This window comes from Perna viridis, chromosome 9 (assembly GCF_037379345.1).
Source record: "Perna viridis isolate PV_CMFRI_1.1 ecotype Kerala chromosome 9, ASM3737934v1, whole genome shotgun sequence".
In the NCBI taxonomy this organism is placed as follows: domain Eukaryota; kingdom Metazoa; phylum Mollusca; class Bivalvia; order Mytilida; family Mytilidae; genus Perna; species Perna viridis.
In genome coordinates, this window is record NC_142453.1 from 28456234 (window position 1) to 28481144 (window position 24911).

The window sequence follows — 24911 nt, forward strand, 5'->3', positions numbered from 1 at the left end:
ATAAACCCTATAATTGATTAAAGTGTCATTTTACCTAATTACAGGTAGTATTTAAGTCATCATTAGTTAGGTAATTTTAATCTAATAAAGCACTGATTAAAGTTCGAGAATGTTCCGAAGTCTGCATAATGAGAGCATCAAAGAAAATCAGATGATACAAACTATTGCCCAAGGAACTCGAACTCTGAAAGTTTTTTTTAAAAGCTAACACAGCATTTTTAATATCAACAAATCAACAAAACCTTCCAAAGGTGAATCCTTTGGAAAAGAAAAATATCCAAGAACTAACACAACTTTGGGGGAAGTAAGCAATTTCTTTAAACTCAGACTGGCAAGAATAAAAATCTAGAAATTTACGGACTTCAATTTCTCGAACTCCCGATAACACGAACATATTTCAATGGTCCCTTAGAGTTCGAGTTACCAAGGTTTGACTGTAGTACCATGTTACATACATTTAGATTCTTGTAATGTCAGTTTGTTGTAAATAACTGTTTTCCTTTTTTAATTTTATACTTTTTCAATGCTTCGAATTTATTTGCAGAATAACAGATGCAGCGAGTGTCATGATCTCAATATTTCTGGAATCAACGATAGCTAGTCATACGGTACGTTTATTCTCAGTCGGCCGTTTCTAAAAAATACCGGACTGAAATTGTGAATCAGTAATATCTAAAAAATACCTGACTGAAATTGTGAATCAGTAATAACTAAGTCTGTGACAGTGTCATGAAGATCAAAATGTTTTTTTTCAATAAATTAACAATGATACTGTAAAAACTGACCTGTTCAGTGTCAGTCTCTGTAAGAATCAGGCAGTAGGTGAAATATTGTATAAAAAAAAACCATCATTTTGAAATTTGCACAATCGGAATCAACGAAAAAAGACAAAGATTTTCCATATCCTGTTGGGAATTCGAGTTATAATGTCATTGAAATGCACTGAAAATGAACATTTCAAGGAAAGATTACTCTGTCAAAAAACTGTCTGCTAATAATTGAGTGAAATTATATTATCTGATCAGTAAGGTTTTGACATGCATGTTTCTGATTTTTCCCATTTTACCTGATTCCTACAAAAACTTTTACTTTAAAATTATTGAAAGGCTTTCTTAAAACATGTACAATGTTTTCGATTGTATTCGACAGGCAGCAGCAGCATTAGTATTTAGCCAGATGATTTACTGTGGTCTGACCGTAGAGGTACAACCAGAGGAAATGTTACAGGCATGCCTGGCTGTATTCACTGACCTACAACAGGTATGGAAAATTAATATAGTCAAAATTCACCCCCTACTAAGTTTGTAAGTTTGGGGAGTATGTTATACATTTATCCTACTTGTGAGGACTTGTACACTAAGTACAGTAGTTTTCACTGCTCAGTAAGAGGAGTGATATAGTAGAGAAGTAAAATTTACTTTGAAAGTACTTTAATTTGTGGATACCAATTTTTCGTGGACCAGGGAAGAAACACAAGTTCGTGGGTTCTTGAATTCGTGGTTTTGAAATTTTCAGTATATACATCAATGGGAATCTACTATTCATTGGGAACCAAATTTAGCAGTTTGACCTACCCACGAAAACCACAAAAATTGGTACCCCACGAACAACAGTACTTTCACAGTATATGGATCACATTATGATCATTCAGTATACATATACATAATGGTATGAATTTACATGTATGTATCATTTTAACACAAGTGATGATGTATTATGTGATACCCTCTGAAAAGTTGTGTGTCTTCCCCTTGATGGTTTCCATTGATTTTTTTTCATAAAACTTTGCACTGTTGTTTAGTACCATAAAATACAGGTTAGGTTCAGTATTCAAAAGCCAAAAAGTAGTTTTCAAGCCATTTTTAACATTTTGCCATCCCCCTTTTTTCACCATTACATTGCAGGGTACCACTTAATGTTCCATTAATGTCATGTTTCTATTAATGGTTTTGACCCCTTTCTTTTTATTTGATCATGCATATAAAAATATATTTGTATGAATGTTTTTAAAGAATGGGTCATCCTATTTTTTAGAAAAATATTATTGAATTTTGTTTTATGACTTTACTATTATTTTTCAGTTTGTGTGATATTGTTGTTTATTGAAATCACTCATTTTTGAAAGTCTTTTTTGCAAATTTTAAGTTTTGTTATAAAATTCTCATATTTTGATTTTTTTAATTCTGTTTTTTGTTGCACATTATTTTTGCATTTTTATTGTTTTAAGCACTTATTCAAATCACTTATCATTTGTAAATATACTTTTTAAAGGCTGAGGTATGATTACACTTTGTAGTTGATGTGATGTGTTCTTGCTTTCTTTTCTGTAGAAATTATAAGGAAAACTTGCAGCAATTTAAAAAAAAACTTGAGAAAAAAAGTTCAGTTGGTTTCTTTTTTTTTATTTTTCATGATTGGCATTTGGTTTGACTATGTTATGGAGCATGCTTTTCTTTGTAGAATTTGTTTCTACTATTCTACTACACTCTCATGTTTTACATTGATTTAGCATTCAGGGTTGAGGGGTTAAATCATTACACACTTAAAGTACATGTATATAACGGTAACTTTATTTTTATAAGCATGATGATCAAGCAAAGTCCTTAAAAATTACCTCTTCTTGTTGTCAATCTTATCTGTATATTTCAGACTCTACATGTACCTCTTAGGTGTAGAAAATCTTTAACTGCACCTACAACTTCAAGTTTTTATGGGTTATTATAAAACTCAACACTTTTTAGTTTACTTCTAAAAGATGTGTAATGAGTATTTCTTGTCCAACATTTCAATAATTTAACATTATTATGTCAATTCATTCTTAGGAGTATCCTTAATTTATCTTGTCCATCATTCTAGTATGAATACATTATTTTTAACAAAAGCATTACAAACAGGATATAGATAAGGATTTTTAGGACTCGCATTGACACTTACTGACCTTCAATGAGGAGATAACAGTATTGCATTAATATTAAAAGATATGATGTTGTCAATCCTGGATTTGATGTTTGCCGATTGAATTAACTGCTGTAACCAAAGTCAGTGAACTGATATTTGTGAGTGTCAAATTAAGATTGATTACAGCAAATCATCCAAACACAATTTACTTGTCTCTATTCAATGCAATTGTCTTATAAATCTGTAAAAATATTTCAATTGTAAATCTTTTAAATATTATCTACATATGCATATGTATGGATTGTTGAATTGGCCCAGAAATCTTCTGTACTATTCAATGAAATTGAATGTGACAATGAATGTTGCATTATAACATGTATTTCAAGGATACTTAACGTCATTGAAATGTCTATTTAGATTAAAGGTACCTATGCTTGCCCTGAAGTTTATATATGTTATATTTTTAATGATTATATAGATATGTGTGAGGTGTCCATTTGATTATGGTGTATTGGATGGTTTACTTCTACTCTTGTGTGAAATGTTGGCTCAGGTAGGAGTTTAAAACTTAAATTTTATTTTCATGTATCCCTTTCATATTTTCAACTTTTATTGACAGATGCGATTTTTTAAAACATTGATTCAGAATTTTGTCTTTTTTAACAGTTTTTGCTGTAACGATTACAATTTTACAGTTTTTCTTACAATTTTTTTCTTCTGATATTTGAATTTCTAATTTTCTTGGTTTGTAAAATCATGTCTATGCACATGAAATGCAAATTTTTGGTCGTTCCCTCCGCGGGATATATATATATATATATATATATATATATATATATATATATATATATATATATATATATATATATATATATATATATATATATATATATAGATAGATAGATAGATAGATAGATAGATAGATAGATATATTACCCTGATCAGTACATGAAATGCACTTCAGTACTGTATTATATCATCATGCTAATTTCAACAATTATCTGTTTTAGACTGAAGGACCTGTAGCCCAGATGTATATAGAGACTGGTATATGGGGTACTTTATGGCACCGTGTGGCCCAGGCCCTACAGGTGATTAACCTAGAAACAGACACCCCTATACATGATATAGATCAAGAGGGAGAACATGTTGTAGGGTTTAACCCTCCTGACTGGACCCTCGTCTCCCCACAGGGTCTGATGGCTGTGCTACAAATGGCTGTCACAGTATTCACAAAGGTTTGTTTAATTTTTTTTTCTGTCAGTGAAAAATGTATGCAGTAAACTAATCCTCTAGAAGGGCTGAAAAAAAAATTGGGTTAAAAATAAATATTAAACACCCACATTTAAGGAAGGAGGCTAAAAATCAATTTTCTTGGATACTTCATTCATTAAAATGGGTACACTACTGACATTTTGTCTGTCCATATGGTTGGAAGACTCTTTCCAGTTACATTTCCTTACCAGAATTTCTGATGTTGAAAGAATTAAAATCTGAAGCCTGAACTGCATTTTATTGTTTACTTCCACTAAGTTCCAATATCTTGAGACACTGCATTACACTGCAAAATCTTCTATTAATTGCTTTCTTAACACTTTTATTATGTAGAAATAACTACATGTGTTAATTTTCATCACTTTTTTTACATAGAAAGATGTTTTGCTTTTAATACTAAGCCAAATACTCTGTAAATGACAAATTTCCTTGCTTTTGAATGGAAGACTGGGATCGATTATGATGAAGCCACAGAGTCATTTGAAGAGACTTACATGCCCTATCCATTTGTCTGTCTTTGATTTTGTTTGCATATTTTTTCTGAGTTTATAGTTATGAATATTTTTATACTTGTACTCAAATTTTGAAGGACTAGTTGTAGACCTTTTCTTCGTTTTGTTTCTGTCCAAGTCCTGTTTGGTTGGAGATTGACTTTGTTAAAAAAGAGATGAACAACAATAAAAATTTGACACTTTTTATCTCAGTTTTATTTAAGAGGAGACTTTTAGATTTGCTACCCAGTATTGTTATCCTTGGTATGTCACCACTCATATTCAGCTATGCTACAAATGACCTGCCAGTTAAATGAACAGGATGATACCTTATGAAACTAAAGTATTGCAATATTCTTAGTACCATATGGCATGCAAGCTCTGGTCATTATTTCTTCAACCCTTACTAGAATATTTTTTACTGCAGCTGCCATTCAATTTGAGTAATCCTTTGGTATGCTTTCACCTCCACGAAATGCTGGTAAGGAAGACCAGGTACTCGACAATAATAGAAGTTCATTTCCACACAATACTAATATTTAACTATTTTTATTTTGCAGGAGACTAACCAGTGTATACCTAATCTGGCTGTACCAGACAGTATCATTCTTCTGACCATCATCCATTTACTACATAAAGACTTCCTATCATCTGTATATAATGGGTAAGTCTGATTGTCAGCATATTGGATTATTGTTTGGAAGTACATTTAAGCATGTGCGGAATTAGCATTGAAATAAGTAGTTAACTTTAAATTAAAATTATGCATGGTATGTAAGAATTATGCCTAGCCTGATTTAAGGCTATACATGATTATTTAAGGCTAGGGAAAACTAACTAAGGCTACTTCATAATTCTAATTAATGCTGCGCATAATTTCAGTTATGACTAGGCATAATTATTTACATGTATTTTTTATGTTAATACTACGCTATATGTTTGTCTATTTTGAATACATATTTCATTTTTGTTATATGCTTCTGGAAATTGTATAATCAACGTTATTATCTCAAAAGTTACTAAAATCTGTTGCTTAGCCCTTTTTTAGTACATTGTACACTAAGGAATTTGAATGTTAAGTATTTTTGTCTGTCTTAAATTCTGCAGCAAGAAAAATCCAATGTGAGATCAACAGTGATACAGTGAAACTTCTCCAAAGTGGCCACCACTGGGATAAGAGGAAATGGCCAGTTTATAGGGATGGCCGGTTTTGTGAGAAATAGCAATACATTCTAGGAGTTGTTTCCATTAATGTGTTCTGTAACCCTACACCATGTCAGTTTGTGGGTCGAGACATGTTTAATGCCAATTCAATACTTTGGGCCTTTTATAACATTTCATTTGTAAATGATTTGATTATACAAACAGTACTGCCGACAAAATGGTTTTTAAAGAGTGTGTCCCCTTCAATTATCTGTCCACTGTTGAAGTGCAAACCAGTCAATGAATGAATTTGTAATATAAAGTAATCATTTACAGTTTTGCTGATACATTTATTACTGGTGAACAATTACCGGGCAACTGGAATTGAGAGGTTGTTTACACTTGGAATATGTAACTGAAACTGTGAAAAACTGGCCGATGTAAGGTTTTAGGAGGTGGCCAGTCTGTTGAAGACAAAACACACAGCGTTTTAAGGTATATCGGCCGGGACTTTTGAAAAGGGCCGGTTTGAAGGGAAGACCAGTTTTCTGAGGGTCTGGTTTTAAGAAGTTTCACTGTACTCACTAACAGTGGTATAGTCTACTACCATACTATAGAACTTGGTATCTTATGTCTCAAATATCTTTTGGGGTTCCCAACTGCCTGTCCTGCATAAGAATACTAGATATTGTTATTTAGTAAAAAGCTATATTTTTTTCCGGTAATAATTCCCATTGTCTTAAATAAATTATTTTCAACTTCAACATTCTCTATGTGATGCTCATAAGATAATGCAAAGGTCCTGGAGCTGAGCTGTGGCAATCTGGAAATGATTGAAGAACCCTTAATAATGAATATGTAGAGGTATATTTATACTTAAAGAGATCCTGATATTGAGTTGAGGAATGACATGTAGCACAAATTTTCCTTAATCATTACAGCTTTCATTGTGACGGTCCACAGCTTACAGCTGACATGATATTAGAGGTGACACAGTTGTGTTGTTTCCCTTTTGCTGTAGATATTGCTGAAGAGTTACTACAACAAGTTCAAGGGTAGGTCATAGTAAACTCAGAGAAAAGGAATCAGTCAGGGCAAAAAAGGAATTCATGTACCAATTTTTGGGACAAAATAAAAGGACAATTTTTTGTGAAAGCAGTCTACTAAAATGTTTTAACCTGTTGATTGGACACTTGATCCTGCATGTACAGATATGAAATCAACAAGCTATGGGCCATAACAGCCAAAATCCATCCCCAAAATACCATTGATTATTTGTTTCCTATTTACTTAAGTGGACACAACAGTACAATTTGTAGAATTAAAAAATTAATTCAAGTTTTGTATTGGTAGCTTTTCATTTTTTTTTATCTTTTAGTGTGCAAACCTAATTTTCTTCCGATTTAAAGCAGAATTCCGCTTTTTCAAATCTGGATTTTACCGTTATAATTTTTGTTTTACTGAATATTTACTTCAGATTTTACCAATTTCTGCTTTGTTGACCTTGTTAAATCAGGTCTGTGTGTAGTATATTATACGGTTTGTTTCAGATGTTTATATAATGCCAGTTTATTACCGAGACTGGTATTCTGTTGTACAAAGTACCTGAAAAATGAACAGTTAGAAATACCAATCAACCTGATGTTACGATTGGTTCTTGGTAGTCAACAGTTCCTCAAACAGTTCTGTACCTGTGTCAAGGAACAAAAGGTAGTTATAGAGGTTTCCCTGGACCAATTAAGCAAGACATTATACCATGCTGCCCTCATCATATTTTACAATAAGCTTCCATTTGGCCCAACCAAACTTTCAATTTAACTTTAAAGTAATTAGTTTTTTGAGATTTTAAATATTTTAATTTTCTATGTTAAGCACCTGTATTTTTCTAGATTATAAAATATATATCAATATGGACTTTTAACGAAGTCAACATGTTATATATGCACCTGTTCAGATTATATATACAAGTACGTTGTCCTTTGTCCTTGGTCAATATAATCTAACCCAGTCAATGTATAATTTATTGACGAGTGAAAGTCCTTAATTTATATATTGCATATGTAGATAATGTATTTTCTTTTTGTCTGCTTTGTCTGCGTTGCATCTGCCATGATTGGCTGGGAGTAATTACAGAACGGAACAGTTTATATCCAGATCTAAATTTAGAAATTAGCATCAATATACACATAAATAGAAACATAGCATCAATATACTTTAAAATAAAAACAAGGCTACATGTACATGGAATATCTGTTTCATCATGTGATCATTATAACCAATGAACAAAGAAGAATGCTACATGACATGTTATAAATATTGACAGGTATAAAATATGAATTGTCTCCCTTTGACTGATGAATTAATATTCATGTAAATTTAAACATACGATTCAGGAATGTATTCCTTGATGCTAAGTCCTACTTTGTATACATGTACTGTAGTTCAGCTGATTAATGTTCAGTGTTCTCCCTAGGCCATTATAGGGCTGTACTTTGCAGCACTATGATTTTTAGCACTGTGCTATTAGTAAATAATTTTAGTTTGAATGCACTATGAGCACTGTGCTATAACTTTGGAGGAAGACCAAGAAAGCTGTGCTATGTCAGTAAGCACTGTACTTTTAAAAACTTATGGGGAGAACACTGATGTTATATGCATGTATAATAGAATTATTTTTTTTTCTTTTTTAAAGAAGTTGAAAGTTTTATTGACACATATTTGTGAGTGTTGTTATTAAAGACTTGAAACTGTTTTAATTTGCTGTTGTACTGATAACTTATTTAGGTCCACTTCTGTTTTGCAGACTGTGTCTTTACTCTCCCAGTGTATACAGTCAACTGCAGCCACAGTGGTCAGTGATGTGGTGTCTATCTGTAGCCATCTTGTTAGAATGTCTCCTCAACATGCACCATTTGTCAAGTCTGTTTTTCATGGAAGCAAGGGTAAGTGCTATGTTACTCTGATGAAGGGACTCCATAGTGATCTTTATTTTTTGTTGGTTGGTGCCTTTTTCTGTCAAAGGTACTTTGTAAAACATCTTCTGCAACCATTGATTAGCTTTGTAAAATAGTTTGTACAATAGTTGATATGGCCAATTTTATAGCAATTGTGTGACAGACATTTTTGTACTTTTGACTTGTTAGGAGCTTCAAATTAATCCACTGATAGGGGAAATATGGCTATGGCTATGTGATGTTGTATATATGATATTATATCTATGCAGGCCTGGGTTTCATAAAAGTCTCAAATTCTGACATTTTCCGCTAAATCTTCAATTTCAAGTGATTTGATTGGTAAAAATTTGAGTTGAGGAAGGATTTTGGGCAAATCTCAATTTGAGATTTTTTATGATATTGTGCCCAGGCTTTCTTTTCAGTTTTAATAGGTAACATGTTCCCATTATGGTCACCCTTAGTGTACATAGAAATTTTCTGCTTCACAAAAAAAAACTTGATTGAATATTTGAAATTGGCCATGTTGTCTTTCTAAAGATTTATTTGTTGTTAAGTCAGATACGCAGGTTCCTCAATTTAAGAAAACATAGTGAAAATTTTATTACAGAAACCTGTACAGCTGTATTTTAATTCTTTTATCTTCTTTAACACTGACCATACCCTAATGAAAATAATGTGATATTTCATTCACGTTAAATACAAATCTTTAACAAGTAAGACATGTCTTTCTTTTGTCTGTTTATAAGTGCTCTGTTTGTATATGAGAAAATTACACTTTTTATGCCATCAGATTTAACTTCTTTATTGGTGGAGGTACATTTTAGGACACAATGGGTCTGTATATTCTATGGAAGTTGATGTTTAAGTTCAAGCGAACACTCATTTGCTGAACAAAAGCATTAAACCTAGAGATAAGTTGTCCATATTTATAACCTGTCATTATTGCATAATTGGGTCATAATCACTGGTCAAAGTAATTAATTTTCTGTACTTTTCCAAAAAAGAAGAAATTAATTACTCTTTGAACATGAAATTAATGTGCCTTTGCAAAGGTAGTAAAGCACAGAATCGCCATATTTGTTTGCAAAAATAAGTGATAAGCACTGTACATGTTTATCAAAAGATGTCTTTGTTCAAAGCCTAGTTCTTGAACTGATAACTTTCTGCATTGTTGTAAAGATCAAATGTCAATCATATCTAGTGTGAGAGACCTTTTCCACTAGTTCCGCTGTCAGATTGAATTTGTTGATTTTTTATATGCATGTTTCAGATTTTTATTTAGTTCAACTAAAGTTGTACATAGACTTTAAAAAAAAATATTAAAATTTTTTAAATCCAAGAACCATAACTCTTAAATTCAAGACACATTAAAATTTGTAGCAGATTTTTAGACACTCCTTGGCAATAGTTTTCACCTACTGTCATCATTACCATTGTGTATGTCAAGATATACCTTTTTTAAAAGATTATATTAAAAGCTGCTATTGGTCAAAATTATACAAAATCTATTAATGTAAGAAAGATTCCTTTGGAGTTCAAGATTCAGTCTTCTTCTGGAGTGTTAAGATAACCTGTGAAGGATGAGGTCACACAAACTAGTCTTAACTCATTCTTAACCAATGAAAAGTCTTCAAAGTGGCAGCATTATTGACATATTCAAAATAAAGGCTAAAGAAAATTTGGCGTCCGTATATATTGTTGAGACCCTGTTAGGGAACACATTTTGGCCTATATGTTTGCCTTCACTAAACCAGTGGTGACCGGTCCAGGCAGAAATAATATAAGGGACAACTTGACCATCTGATAAAAGTTTGGTTCTGCTTGATTTAAACACAATGGCCTTCAGAGGCTATTTATAAGCTGGGACTGGGGTCACTCAAAATTGCCATTGAAAGTCTATGGGGAGACACATTTCGGCAAAAATAATATAAGGGACATAATCATGGGATAAAATTTTGGTTCTGCTTGATCGAACAAGATGGCCACCAAAGGCTATTTATGTTTCTCATTAGCCAGTTTTCAAAGATCAGCTCCTGTGGAACTACAGGTGCCAATGTTTTAGAAGTTGATGGGTTATTGTACTCAATCCCATTTACAAAATATTCACTTTTCATGTGGCTCAGGTGGCGCAGCAGGTGGCTACAGCCTCCTAAAGTTGCCATCGAAACCCTATGGGGAAACATGTTTTGGCCTATATCTTTGCCTTTACGAAACCAATAGTCACCAAACTGGGCAAAAATTAAAAATGAGGCAACTTAAACATGTGATAAAATTTGGTTCTGCTTGATTAAACAACATAACTGCAAGAAGCTTCTGTTTAGTCCATTTTCAAAGATCAACTCCTCTGAAACCACATTTGCCAATGTTTTGAAACTTTATAGGGTTAATGACCTCAATGCCCTTTACAAGCAGTCTACTTTTTGTATGGCTCAGGAAGCTGTGAGTGTGGCAGGAATGATGTAAGTATAGATAACACTCTCAACCTTTTGTTTAAATGATCAAATTACATGGCCTCATGATTTCAAATTTACCAGGTGAGTGATCCAGGCTTTCTTGAGCCTCTAGTTTATAAATCATTTTGAAGCAGCATGAAGCATAATTGTTAAAATTACTGTCTTTCAATATTTTTTCTTTTTTTGGTATAGCGGTTGGTGACCTTTGACCTTGATGTCAATTTTTGGTGCTTAATAGCTGATTCTAAATGTGAAAAATTGTGCATAAGCTATTACTTATTAGCTCACCTGGCCAAGCTGAGTGAGCTATTGCCATCATTTGGCGTCTATTGTCTGTTGTCATAAACAATTTTTCAAAACTCTTCTCCTGACACTACTTGACCAATTAGAACCTTGGGGTATCCTGCATACCGGTAAAACTGTTTTGGGGATTTTTTATCTATCAAAAAACATTGCAGCTGTTAGTAAAAATTGAACAAAGGGGTCAGTCAGAAGTTTTTGTCATACATCTCCAAAACCGTAAGGTTTAGCCTAATTCTTTCAGTTGCTGAAATGATCCTTATTATAAGGCCTACGAAAGTTTGCCAGGGACCAAAATTGTTGGAGGACTCATTTTTATAAAACAATTGGACATTTTTTGACTTTAAATGAAATTTCCCTATTTGAAACTGTTTGACATTAGGATTGAATTCGAAGATTAGGGTATACTGTTAATTGAAACTCTAAACTTAAGACTTTTTGTCAAGGCCATGTAAACCACAAATATAAGATAACTTTCTTTCCTTTCTTCCCTTGATTGTTTGAGGAATCTTTGTGTAATTTTTCGTCCTCATGGATTGTTATTACAACATTTTAGAACCTGGAAATTACAATCAAAATACTTTAGACAAATTTATTTATCAGTACATAGAATTTATATTGCCTCTAATCAATTTCTATGCATTTTCAACCAGTTTTTACAAAACTATTGAATTGACAATGCCAAATGTTCAAAACGGGTTTAATTTTGGCCTGATTTTGTAACATAATGATCATCATTACCTAACTTCTGACCTTCAAGTACCCTTAAATAACATCACTTAGTTTTAGTTTGTTTATAAATATTCAATTATTACCTGTTTATAAACATTCAGTTATTACAAATTCCTCTACCCAACTCTGCTGTTAACTGATATTGAAGTTACTACATGTAGTAAGATAATGAAATATTAAAGCACAACTGCAATAAGAAACTGAACTGCAGATCATATATAATATAACACTGTAAGATATAAATGTTCATTTCATTAATATTCTTTATAAACATGAAGAATTGTGTAATTTTACCTTTGTGCCGAGGTCGCTACTGAGAGCTTTAGTCTTATAGTTTCATTGTTCTTACTATCTTATATCTTTGGTGTATACAGTGCAACTCTCTTCTGGAGCAAAGAAAAAGTTGAAAAAAAGTGTGCAGTACATTGTATACACAGAAGAATATGGTATTCAGTTCCTAGACACTTTAACATTTCATCCTATTGTACTGAGAAATAACAAGACTGTTTCTTACATTTTTGGTATAGTATTTATAGTTAAACAAAAAAAAATATTTTCCATAAAGTAAGTTCTTCAAATGGATGAAGCTTTGTTTTCATATGTGAATAAATCATTTTAATTTTGGTTTAGTTTTGGGTTACATGTATTTCAATCCCAGACTTTGGATTAAGCAACATTTATGACACCACAGTACTAGACCTAAGGTTACACAAAATAATCTGGCTTGCCCTAAGAGCACTAACCAATCAGAAGGCTTTTTACAAATTAAATTGAATTATTTTTTTTAATTCTTTCAGGTGACTATGATCCTTTGTTAAAGTTAGTCAAACACAACTCAGCCACAGTGAGATCAAGAGCTTGCAGCCTACTTGGTAATCTGATGAAACACAACAGTCATATGTATGGAGTACTCAAACAGAGGTATATTTGATAGACCTGAAAAAAAAAACTTTATAGAATTAAATAATACCTTTAAAGCAAGGGATGTATAAATATGAATAATCAATAAGTAAAATGTAGCTTCATTTAAAAGGTAAAACCAAAACAAAAAAGCAGATAAAAGGTGAAGATGATGATTTGGATAATCACATTTTCATGTGACCACAAAAACTTTGCAAGCATATATTGGTATAGCACTGTCATTCTCGTCCGTAGCCACTTGGTTTTCATGTGATAACTTGAATATTAGTAGGTTGATCGTTTTGAAAATTTTAAAACAAGGCTTCAAATCTCAAAGGGAAGGTTAGTAGTGATTTTGGGGATAATGGTTCCAACCATTTAAGAATTAGGGATGAAATAGGGGACAAAAGCAAGCATTTTCTTGATTTCCAGATAAGTTTTTGACTATTAGTTACAAGGTACCATACCACCACAGAAAGACAGTGATGGATTTTTGGGGGTTAAGACATTGACCTTTTTTTTTAATTAAGGGCCAAAAGGGCCTAAAACTAACATTTTCCTTGTGTCCAGACAGTAACTTTGATAAAAGTTAATGGAAACTCGCATTTTCTTTGTGTCCAGGCAATAACTTTAATAAAAGTGAATGGATCTCATATAAATTTAACTACGATGTGACAAATTATGAAAAGGAAGACTGGGATAATGGTTTATGGGGTTATGACAAGAGCCAAGTGAGAATAAGGGGTCCGTTTGTGAAACAAGTATTTTGTCTGATTTCATGACAATACCTTAAGTAAAAGGAAATGGATTGCTTAACCGCAAGATTTCATATCCCTATGGGAAGTTTATGATTGATTTTTGAGGTTTTGACGGAAACCATTTAGGTACAAGGGGACAGAAAGTGACCAGTCGAATTCTTATCCTGTTTAAAAAATCTATTCATAATTAAAATTCAGATCTGCATCATATTTGAATGGTGTGTCCATAATTGCCCCAACTGTTCAGGCTATGTACTCTGTGGGTGTATCAAACTGGCCTGCAAAGCATTTTATTTTACTTTATGACCTATGTCAGAGGCAAATGACACTAGATTAGATAAGAGAAAAAACTGACTGTGATATCAGACAAGAAAACTCTTTACATTTGCTGATCATAGAAGATGATTTACATGGTGTAAAACAATTATATTTAATGTATAATTTTGCTAACTACAATTGTCTATAAATACATTTTGCAATTACAGTAAAGGAAAGATTTTTAGTTCTCTGCTGAAATGCATCAAGGACATTATATTTTCTTACTTTCCATATGTTTGTTCCCTAATTATTTTGGCAGCTAAAACTTGAAATGGGTATTTACTGGTGGTATAAAAATTCAACAAAATGTGTTTATTATATGTGGTTACACAGCAACTTCATATTTACAGGACATCTTTACTTGAATGTTAGGGTTCCTTATTTTCCAGCTTAAACTTGAAAAACTGTTAAGGGTAGGATTTAAAGTTTTGTATATAACTTTAGCTACTCTAAGCTCCTTTTGATTGTGTGCACCAGTTGTAGTAATTTCTTGCAAATATGTCGAGTTTTTGTAATTCATGGATTTGACAAGCTCCACATACAAATGAGAGGAAAATTTCCTTCTCTTTGGGAACAAAATTTTGTGGTTTGCTAAATCCATGAAAAGTGCAAAAACTAGTACCCCATGAACAATAATGCTTTCACTGTATGTCATTGGGGACATCTTCTAGTTTATTAATATATACAATGTTGTTTTAACATTACATATTCTTTCAGGGAGAAATTATTAAATGGTTTAGTTTCTGGATTAAAAGATGAAGATCCTAATGTCAGAAAGGTATGTCATTATTAAAATACAATTTAGTTTGTTTACAGTGGGAAAAGGGAGATATTCACAATAAATGTGAAAAGCTTTCTTTTTTTTAAATTTTTTTATATAATTCTACTAACAGGTCTTACCTCATCATCCTCAGAAACCTTTGAGTACTTGTGACGGAGACATCCTTTGATTTGCAAGGATGTTACATCATTAGTATTCAAGTACATTTTCGGATATTATTTTATCAGCTTAGTATCGAACAGTTTTTCTAGTGTTTCTGTTTTAAATCCTATAAAATTGATGGAAAGTAAAATGTATATCAGAAATAAAAACCTTAGTATGTATTTCAGGGTGCTAGTTATGCTATAGGCAATGCAGCATATCATAATGGTGACTTATATCTTAAACTGAAGCCATGTATACCACTCCTGGTGGAACTACTGAGAGATCCTGTCTCTAAAACTAAAGGCAATGCTGCCAGTAAGTACAGAGAATCATATTTTATCTTGACAAACCCATTTTCAGATTTTTTTTCAGTTTGAGAAAAGTTCCTTAAAGTCATAGGCATTAATTGCAATTTTATTGTTTTTCTTTCAGAGCAATGTGATAAATTTCAAACATAAGGCTTTTTTTATTTAAAATTATATAATCTGTTAAAAAAAAATTATAATACAAATAAGTTTTTATTTTTGCAAATATTAATTTACATTAACATTTAATTTGTAGGTGCTTGTGGCAATCTTGGTGCACACTCCAATACATTATGTCTAGAACTGAAGAAAAACAAAGTTATTCCTAGGTATGTACACGTGTTGTACATGTAGAAAATAAATTTAAATTATTTTTTTCATGTTTGAAAAAACTTTTTAGTGGAGTTAAAATTTTTACTATTTTATTTGGTGAATTAAGATACGATGTGAGGAGTTAAAGTAGCACTGTTGTTGTTTTGAGCTTTATAACAAGAATAAGACTGTTTCATTCCACCATATTTACCTAGAATTTCCATATAGTCTTTGTTCGCACCTATTAAACCTTGTGTACCAAAAAAAAGAAATGAATGCCATCATATTATGCAAGTCCCAATGTAACCCCAGCTTTAGCAGACGATGCACACCCCCACCCCCTATAGGACCCTCCTAGCGAGATCTGTTTGGTCCCAAACCCTTTAAAAAAAATTTTTTTCAAAAACTATTTCAAAGAAAAACACTTTTAAAAGCTTCAGGACTACATCTGAGGGTCTGAAAAGAAGGATTTCTTCTTTTTTTTTTTGGAGAGGGGTGTCAATGGATTTTCATCCACTTGACTTTGATTAAATTTCTGCAAGAGATTTCCTGCCATTTTTAAGTTTCCTAGTTTTCTTCAAATTCATTCGGTAATGGATTATCCTTCAACCTATTCTTGACTATAACTATTTTCCCAGTCTCTTTGATAAAGTGCTTGTCAGTTTTTTTTTACATGCTGGTGTCTTTATGTCATTATTTTACACCTCACAATAGTGAATTATTTCTTCAATGAAGTCATGATCTATTTTTTTTGCTTTTTCCAGATTATTAGATTTAGCTTGCCATGACCACAATCAGGGTGTACAGGTTAATGCCATTCTTGCTCTACGAACATTGTCTCAACAAGATGAACTCAAGAGGGTATATATCATTATTCAAGTATAGTCTAATCCCTTCAATCCAAAATTCTTTATGAATTGTGAAGCAATTGTAAATTTTGAACAGCATGAGAATTATAGAATACAAAATTAGAATCATAGAAATTGTTGTTTCACTTGCTTAACATCATAGATGGGGTCTCCCTGAGATCTTTGAATTCTAATGATGAGATACATTATTTTTTTAGTGTAGAGAGGAATTAACTAAAGATGATTAAAAAGGGCAACCATGTTGTTTTCAAGAAGATAATAACTATATATGAACAATAGATATTGCTGAAATTCGATAATTTTTCAGTTATTTGTATTCAGACAGATCATGTTTTTTTCTCACTTTGTATCTGTTATGGTTTAGAATAGAGTGACAGGGACTTTTTTCTGTTTTACAGGAGATGTTAAATCAGAAGGCAGTAGACAAACTGAATGCCATATCAGTCGCTCAGACTCCTCGACCATTGTCACGAACCTCAAAAACTCAAAGTTTATTGATAAACAGTTTCCATAGTCACAATGGAAATAGTGGTGTAGTTTTATCACATTGTAGTAAACTAATTAGAATGTTACAAGGAAAAGGATGATGGATACTTTAGTGCTAGTATGAAAATATCTAAATATGTTACTGTCACATGACCTACTAGAATATCATGTGGTAGCCATGTGACTATGGCTACATGATCATGCCATGTGATCAAATCTGAAGTGGTGTCATCAAAATATCAGAGCTATGCAAATTTATTGAATCTCACACATACATATCACTGTGACAACACATCTTTTAAATAACTGAATTAAATAGTTGGTAATGGGCTGACCATATACATGTATATATTTTGAGTGGGTGGTATAACCTTGTCTGTCCTTCTAAATTTCATCACAACAATCTTGGTTCCCAATGGACCAATTAATTTCAAATGTGGTATTTGGCTTTTTATAGATGGGTCATATGTTGGAAGAGATTTTGGTTGATTTTTTACATCAACTTCTTGTACTAGTAGGGGTACACCTAGCCCAACAATGCATGCAACTTCGTGTTTGGTCAGACTTGGGTCTATTATGTCATCACAACATAATTGATTGAAGTCACTCAGTTTTGTTTTTCTGACAAACCAAACATTATGAGCAAATTATGGCAAGTATGGTGTTCTCGTATTTCAAACAACATTATTATAACTTAGTATTCTCAATGGACAGAACCTTTCTCAAACAAAGGGTTTACATAATACCTACTGGTTTTCTACAAAAGAAAATATAACTTCACATCCTTTGTGACATGTTATATCTTTGATTCCAAATACATTTTTCTATACTAAACAAACACTGTGAGCTAGACTCCTGATAACATTTAGACACCTTGACCCAGAATGAGGAATATACAGAATATAGACTCCAGCTCAGCACCATGCAACTCATTTTAGTGAGGAAAACATATACATTGATATTTTCAAGATAAATTACTAACTTACAGTGTGGTAAATAATTATATTATTTCACAGGTCTTTTTCAGCCATGTGCAATTCATCTGTTAACTGTATGGTTTTGTGTAGGGGTTGATGTAATTTCTGTGTTGTCAAGTGTCAAATTTTCAATGCCATGTTTTCTATACAAAGTTTTTTTGTAGCACATTTTTTCTTTTCATCTGTCTACATTTTAGTTTCCTGGACTGAAAAGTTTATAACTTACAAGTTTTATGCTGTATCACTATTTTCTCTGTTGTTTACATTTAGACTGTGGACTACTTAAAGTACTGGTCTCAGTAAATATCAAGCAAATAATCCAATTCAACTAGTAGTATATTTACACTCCAAATGATTTCTTCTATTATCTATGACCATGTTTTGGCCAATACCTATATGTATCTGAAGAAAATTTGATATTTTTTTAAAGGTTAAAAAAATCAGCATTCTATCTATGAGAGTTGTTTATTTGTATTGAACATAAGTAAAATTATAACTAGTTACACCAAAAGATGGGTAAATCTGGCTTTATTCCTATGCCCAATCCCTGATTTTTACTGATGCTTAAACCTGAGCATGACACAGAGCTTAAAAATGAATGATATGAAGTCGGGGCAGGGTTAAACATGTGTAACATCATTTAATGATAAGAATCCATTTATGGAAAGATAAAATATTGGATCATTAAGAATTACTAAAAAATTGTTCATATGTACTTTTTACCTGTCAGTGGTAAGGTTAAGAAGAAAACTACTTGTGATGTTATAGAAATATTGTTATGAAATGTACCTGGTTACTATATACAGTGAAACCTTTCTAAATCAAATTTAAATAATCTGAAAACCTGTCTAAACCATACACTTTTTTAAATTACTTTTGTATTAATTGACATGTGTGTTTAACCTGGGTAAATTGAACACCTGTCTAAGGCAAACCAATTTTAAAGTCCAAAAGGGGTTCAGTTTAGATAGATTTCACTGTACATATAAGGTGTGTTTTTTTTTTCTTCAAACATGTTTTGGGTTTTGAAAATCAACCTGTTAACCTTTAACAGTTTCAAGTCTTAAAAGACAACAATGGTGTTTCAAGATAAAACATGCAATAAAGAAGTGTCCGCCATCTTAGAAAGGGCTGAAACATGCTTTCAGTTCTGGCTGAAGGTTTCATTAGTCAAATAACCAAAAGGTTGAAAGCATAAACAAATGAAACATTTAAATGTTAACAGTAGTTGAACCAGGTTAATATTTCAAGAAAATAAAACATTCCTATAATACGTTTTTCCGTCCCTCACCAGTATATTTGTGTTATCTTTTAAAGGCAGCATTTGTTTTCTTATTCAATGTTTTTGTCAAAGTCATTTTACCTCATGCTTGTATTTTTTTTACTGTGCACTTGATTCAAGTTAATATTCATGGTTACCCAATTTCAGGGTTAAAAGTTTACCTGGACAAAGATTCATGTTAACTTATGCTATAACTTGGTGTATGTTGTCTTCCATCATTTTCTGTCAACATCGTACTAGAATCTTCTTACAAACCATAGGTCTGATGTAGCTCACTTTTTATCATAATCATCTTTTGGATATGTTGTTCCAAAATTGTATCCTCCATTTTTGTAATCAAAACAAAAAGACTTCCATAGCTATAAATAGAACATGTAAAGTGTTCTTCCATTTCAGACCATACAAATGTTGTATCTAAAATGAGAACATCTGAAACCATTAAAACTATACTTCAGAAGCAGCACTGAAAGCTATTATTTTGTCAAAGTCATTTGAGGACTATTGCTTTTTCTGTTAAATTGAAGATTTTTAGTCATTTTGTCTCATAAATCAAAAGCAGCATTAAATAGAAAAAAAACATTGTAGATAATTTTTTGAGAATCAGAAGGGCTATAATTCTCTCACAATTCAAATTGAATTTGAAAATTTCTTGTTATTTCCCTTTTTCATTCCAAAATGGATACAGGCTCAGGTGGGCAATTCAGGCTCATAGGAGCCATATGTTTGAATTTCAGTGGGTTTTTTTTTTCAACTTTATGGATAGGTTCTATGAAAATCTTTCTGATAAATGTACAATTTACACAACTGTTAAGATCAAATATTGTAATATCTCTTCAAATATTTATATGCATTTCAAAGACACCACCTATGGTAGAAGTGATTCATAGTGTGGCAAACCCACCGAAAAAAAAATGATGCTTTTTCTTTCTATCAATATATGCCATATTTTTACAGAGTGTTTTCTGCATACAGATCTGTATTTTGGAGAAAACCATATATTTATCTCCCTTTTAAATCACCTAAATCAAGAACAATAACTCTTGCAAAGTGTCAATTTCATGTACAATTCATATCTTTATTTATCTCAAAAGTGCAACAGTGAAATAACAATTTAAGATTGATTATGGGGTCAGTAACTGCTTCTGAATTAGAAATAAAATTTGGGTTTTTTGACATGCATGAATCACCACTTGTCTGATATTTATAGACTGCTACTTCATGCTTCAAATTCTGAAAAAAAGGCTTCTATTTATACAGACATCTTTGTTGATGTGACATTATTGAGACATATTAGATAAATGTAATTTATCTTTCCAGGGACAAATCTTCTCATTTATCATTATTTATCACACAAATCTAAGCTGTGTCAAAAATACCATAGTGAATTTTGATGAATTATAAGGTAAAACATACTGTTATTATTGAAGCCATTAATAAAGCATAAAACTGGTGAATTCGAGTTATTACCTGTATGTAAGGCATCTCTGATAGATTAAGGTCATCACCTGGGTTTTTGTGAAAGTTATTGTTATGTTTTTTTTTTTTGCTTTCAGGTCTGTGTATCTGATAACTTATTTATCCATGTTTACAGGATTGCCTTGAATTTGTTTTGTTTGTTTAGTCAGTTTGGCACAAATAATTTGAAAAGATTATTGTAGGGCTGCTTCATTGTTTCTATGCATAAATAGAATTAAAATGACAACAAACATTAAAAAAAAAACAAAGAGCCTTCAAAAAAAAGTCCTAGATTCCATTTCCTGTTATAAAAATGAGAAAAATGTTAAAATCATTTTGAATATGAGACTAGAACAAAACTTAAATCACAAACTAGATGCTTAGCTATTTTAAAATTATGCCCTTCTACCTTTCAAATGGCTTACTATAATTTCAAATCTTTACCGGTTTAAACCAAACTGGGAATTATACACAGGAAACCTGTTCAAAAGAAAGCATTTTCTGAATTCCTTACATACTAGTACCTGATTAAATACATTTTTAACTGTGTAAAACCAAACACCTGTCTAACCAGAATAAATCATGTGGGCGCAGCCCAACAGAGGCAAATTGGACAAATGTCTCATTTTTTAAATGACAAACTTGTCCTAAGCCATACTAAAATAACTGAATAGGATGTATTGAATATTCCAACTCCAACTTTCAATAGTACCTGCATGTTTAACTACTACTAAAAAAACAAAATATAGATCTCAATGTCACATGCAGTGATTAACCATACATACCATTCGGAAATTGATTTCATCATAACAAAATACCCAGTAATCGAAAATACATGTAATTTCCTAGGTTTTAGGAGAAAAAACATATTTGCACGATTGGTTGAAGACAGGTTGTATGAAATGAGAACCAGAAGAAAAGGGTAACTTTAATCAACACCTTCCATGTTAAACAGTAAAAAGATGAATAATTGAAAAGTGATGCAAAAAACCATCGGAATTTCTGCTGTTTTATAACAATTCGACTCGAAGCATCTTTAAAAAATCTGAAATTCCCAATTCTACTTTTTCTTTAGAATTTCACTGGAAGCATCTTTAACAATCTAAAATTCCCATTTCTACTTTTTCTTTAGAATTTCACTGGAAGCATCTTTAACGATCTAAAATTCCCATTTCTGAAAAAATGTTTTATCTGTATTCCAATATAACACAGGTGAATTGTGGATTGTATTTTAATTGCAGTTTAATGAATTTAAAGTGATGGATCATGATGGATGAGTTAGGAATTTTGTTGGTTTTGACACAGTTCTATTCCTGCCTATTTGCTGTAGTGAATGCTATTTGGTGTCGTACTTTTTTGTCTGTCTTTAATATTTTGTTGTTTCTATTCTTGCCGTCTACTTTTTATGGCTGGCTTTTAATGAACCATAGGCCTGGGGCGGATCCAGGGATTTTTTAAGAAGGGGACAAAAAAGGGGGCTCCAGACTATTTATTACTCATTCCCTCAAAATTTTGCATGACATTAGCATAATTTTCCAAAAAGGTAGTGGAGCCCCTCCCTATGGTTAAGTCATTGCACCAAAGCTTCTTCAATAACCTTTTAAAGAACTGTGAATGTACCTTCCATGCTTTAAAATGCAGTGAGCCATAATTCGGTCAGGTAAACAGGTAAGCTAATAGATGACTAAGAAATGTTTACCAAGAATCTCGCTTTATTTGTACCAGTAACAATTACACTGTTTGTTCTATCTGACCAAAAAGTTGTGAAAATGATGTTTTCTGAGACATTCTAAGCTTTAGGGTTTTCATACGGAATGTTCCTATTTAATTCACTTATAAAGGCACAATAATGGTTACAGGCAGACGGACATATTCAGACGATTCTAAGCGTTGGAATTTTCTTAAAAAGACGGACTTCTTGTGAACTAAACCTAATGAACAAGATTCTAAATGCAAAAAGAAAACATAAAGACAGACAAATCAGACCATTGTTTTTGTTAGTGATTTCTTTTTTTTTTTTTTTTTTTTTGTTGTTTTTTTGTTGTTTTTTCTTTTCTTTTCTTTTTTTTTGGTCCTGTTTTGTTTTGTTTTTGTTTTGTTTTGTTATTTTGTTTGTTTTTGGCTTAGTTTTGTTTTTTTATCACAAGAGGTGGACTCATTAGGAATTGTCTAAAGCTTAACTTACACAAGCAAAAATTGTTACAGAAGTACAGACAGACAACTAGGTTAAACATCCAGGATAAATCATTTTCGCTAATTTTTCAAACTTTCTTTAAATTAACATTTCAATTGCCCATGTACAGGTGCTTATACATATTGGACGTTTGAAATGGATCTGAAGTCAGAAAGCACAAATTGATCTATCAAACATACAATGAATTCTGATATATATTGATGACAAAGGAATTTGTATATATTATGACCTAATTAAGAAGTGATTTATGGTTAGGTTTGAATATTCTTAACTTTTTCTCTCTTTAATAGGAGCTCTGGTGAAAGGTAAGCATAAAAAATGTGGTTATACTTCACCGTAAATATTCAGTTGTACTCAATTAACACTTTTCTTAAACGCGAACGTTTAAATTTATATTGTTAAAATATAATTTAAAATTGTTTTGGGGAAAGTTTTTGCCGTTATTTGTCATTTAACGCAAGATTTAGCTTCAGGGCCGGATTCAGACACTTTGAAAGGGAAGGTGCGAGCCGAGATTTCTCCGAAAAAGGGGGTGATAAAACATTATTTGTCAGCTTTTTGTCAATTTTACACATGAAGATGACAAATTTTCCAAAAAGGGGGTGCCGACCCTCTGCACCCCCTTTTGGATCCGCCACTGAGCTTACCAAAAGTATTTACGTTTCGTTGATTTTTTATAGTACAATATTATTATTTAATTACTTCATTCCAAATGTCTCCTGAACTGACATGACACTAGCCCTTCGATAAACAGCATAATTTATTTAGGTTATGCTTATAGTGAAAATAAATGTTGGGACGTATTGTGACAAAAAAATTATGGACGTGCAGTTTGAAGGCTCGAATTCTACTACTTTATACTCTGTGCTCATAGCTCCTCGAATTAGAAGATGAAAAATACCTGTACGTTTAAAAAGTTTGAGTCTTCTTGTAATCAATGAGAGTTGAGTTTTTACTATAAATTATTATAAATTAGATAGACTTCAGAAGACACTCAGAACGACTTAAAACAATCATAGACTTGATCAACAAAAGACTGTACTTCCAATCAGGGACTTTATATTACTAATATACAATCCCCGTTCCAATGCCCTTCGCATTAAGGAATCCTCCGCTTAAAATGTTCACTTTTTGTGGTGCCAGAGTTGATAGAAAGGTCTTTAGATAGACATACGACGCGGAATAAGTCGAAATCATTGTTACCCAAAGGTCGCCTTAAATATTTGATATCTGGAGCTCTAGGGGCAATCACGGGAACCAACATTCGAACGGTAATCAAAATATAATCCAAGGATAAAGATAGTCCAAGAGAAAATAGACAAACACAATGAAGAACATATAAAATAACCAAAATAAAACGTACAAAGAAACAAAAGTAAATAAGGAACCCGGTCTCCACCCACTAAAAACGGGGAGAATTGACCAGGTGCACCGGTAAGGGTAAGCGTCCTCTTTTTTTCTAGAAACGCCAACAGGGTAGCTTAAAAAATGTAACATATGTGGTAGGCGAAAGAGGAAAAAAACTGAGGCGGTGAACAAATCGGTTGTTGTGGTGTAGATTGACACACATAACGATCAACGAGTTCATGATGACGGTCATATTTTTTCTGATGACTTAAATTTCGTATCAGCGTCGTTTTATCAATTAGCATTTACATTCCAAGAGTTTCAGGGTAATTTTTCAGGATCCTCAAGAATAAATGAGTTATTTCAGCAATACCTCGAACATTTCTTGACCTTAATAATTCATGTCTGGACCCCAAAAATGGTTTCAGAAGCTCTTATAATTCGATTACAGAAGGGCTTCTACAAATATTCCTGGCACTTTTGAATTTATGGACGTCCTGGGATCGAATTGGGGAAGTTAATATTTCGAGGCTTACT

The 24911-nt window shown here is 32.1% G+C and overlaps 1 protein-coding gene across 7 annotated transcripts in view; it reads left to right on the plus strand.

Moving 5' to 3' along the window:
* The window catches only part of LOC148607633 (serine/threonine-protein kinase 36-like), a 45121-nt gene extending 24289 nt beyond the window's left edge, over positions 1-20832 (plus strand). For all 7 annotated transcript variants that reach the window (XM_088543462.1, XM_088543464.1, XM_088543463.1 and 4 more), the window contains 14 exons: positions 545-608; positions 1150-1260; positions 3377-3451; positions 3909-4136; positions 5225-5328; positions 6749-6862; positions 7358-7517; positions 8611-8749; positions 13044-13167; positions 14940-15000; positions 15333-15462; positions 15709-15781; positions 16529-16625; positions 17032-20832. In XM_088543462.1, coding sequence (XP_088399588.1) covers positions 545-608; positions 1150-1260; positions 3377-3451; positions 3909-4136; positions 5225-5328; positions 6749-6862; positions 7358-7517; positions 8611-8749; positions 13044-13167; positions 14940-15000; positions 15333-15462; positions 15709-15781; positions 16529-16625; positions 17032-17220 — 1669 coding nt within the window. In that variant the 3' untranslated portion in view covers positions 17221-20832. The remainder of the gene's footprint in view (positions 1-544; positions 609-1149; positions 1261-3376; positions 3452-3908; positions 4137-5224; positions 5329-6748; positions 6863-7357; positions 7518-8610; positions 8750-13043; positions 13168-14939; positions 15001-15332; positions 15463-15708; positions 15782-16528; positions 16626-17031) is intronic.
* The last annotated feature ends 4079 nt before the right edge of the window (positions 20833-24911 follow it).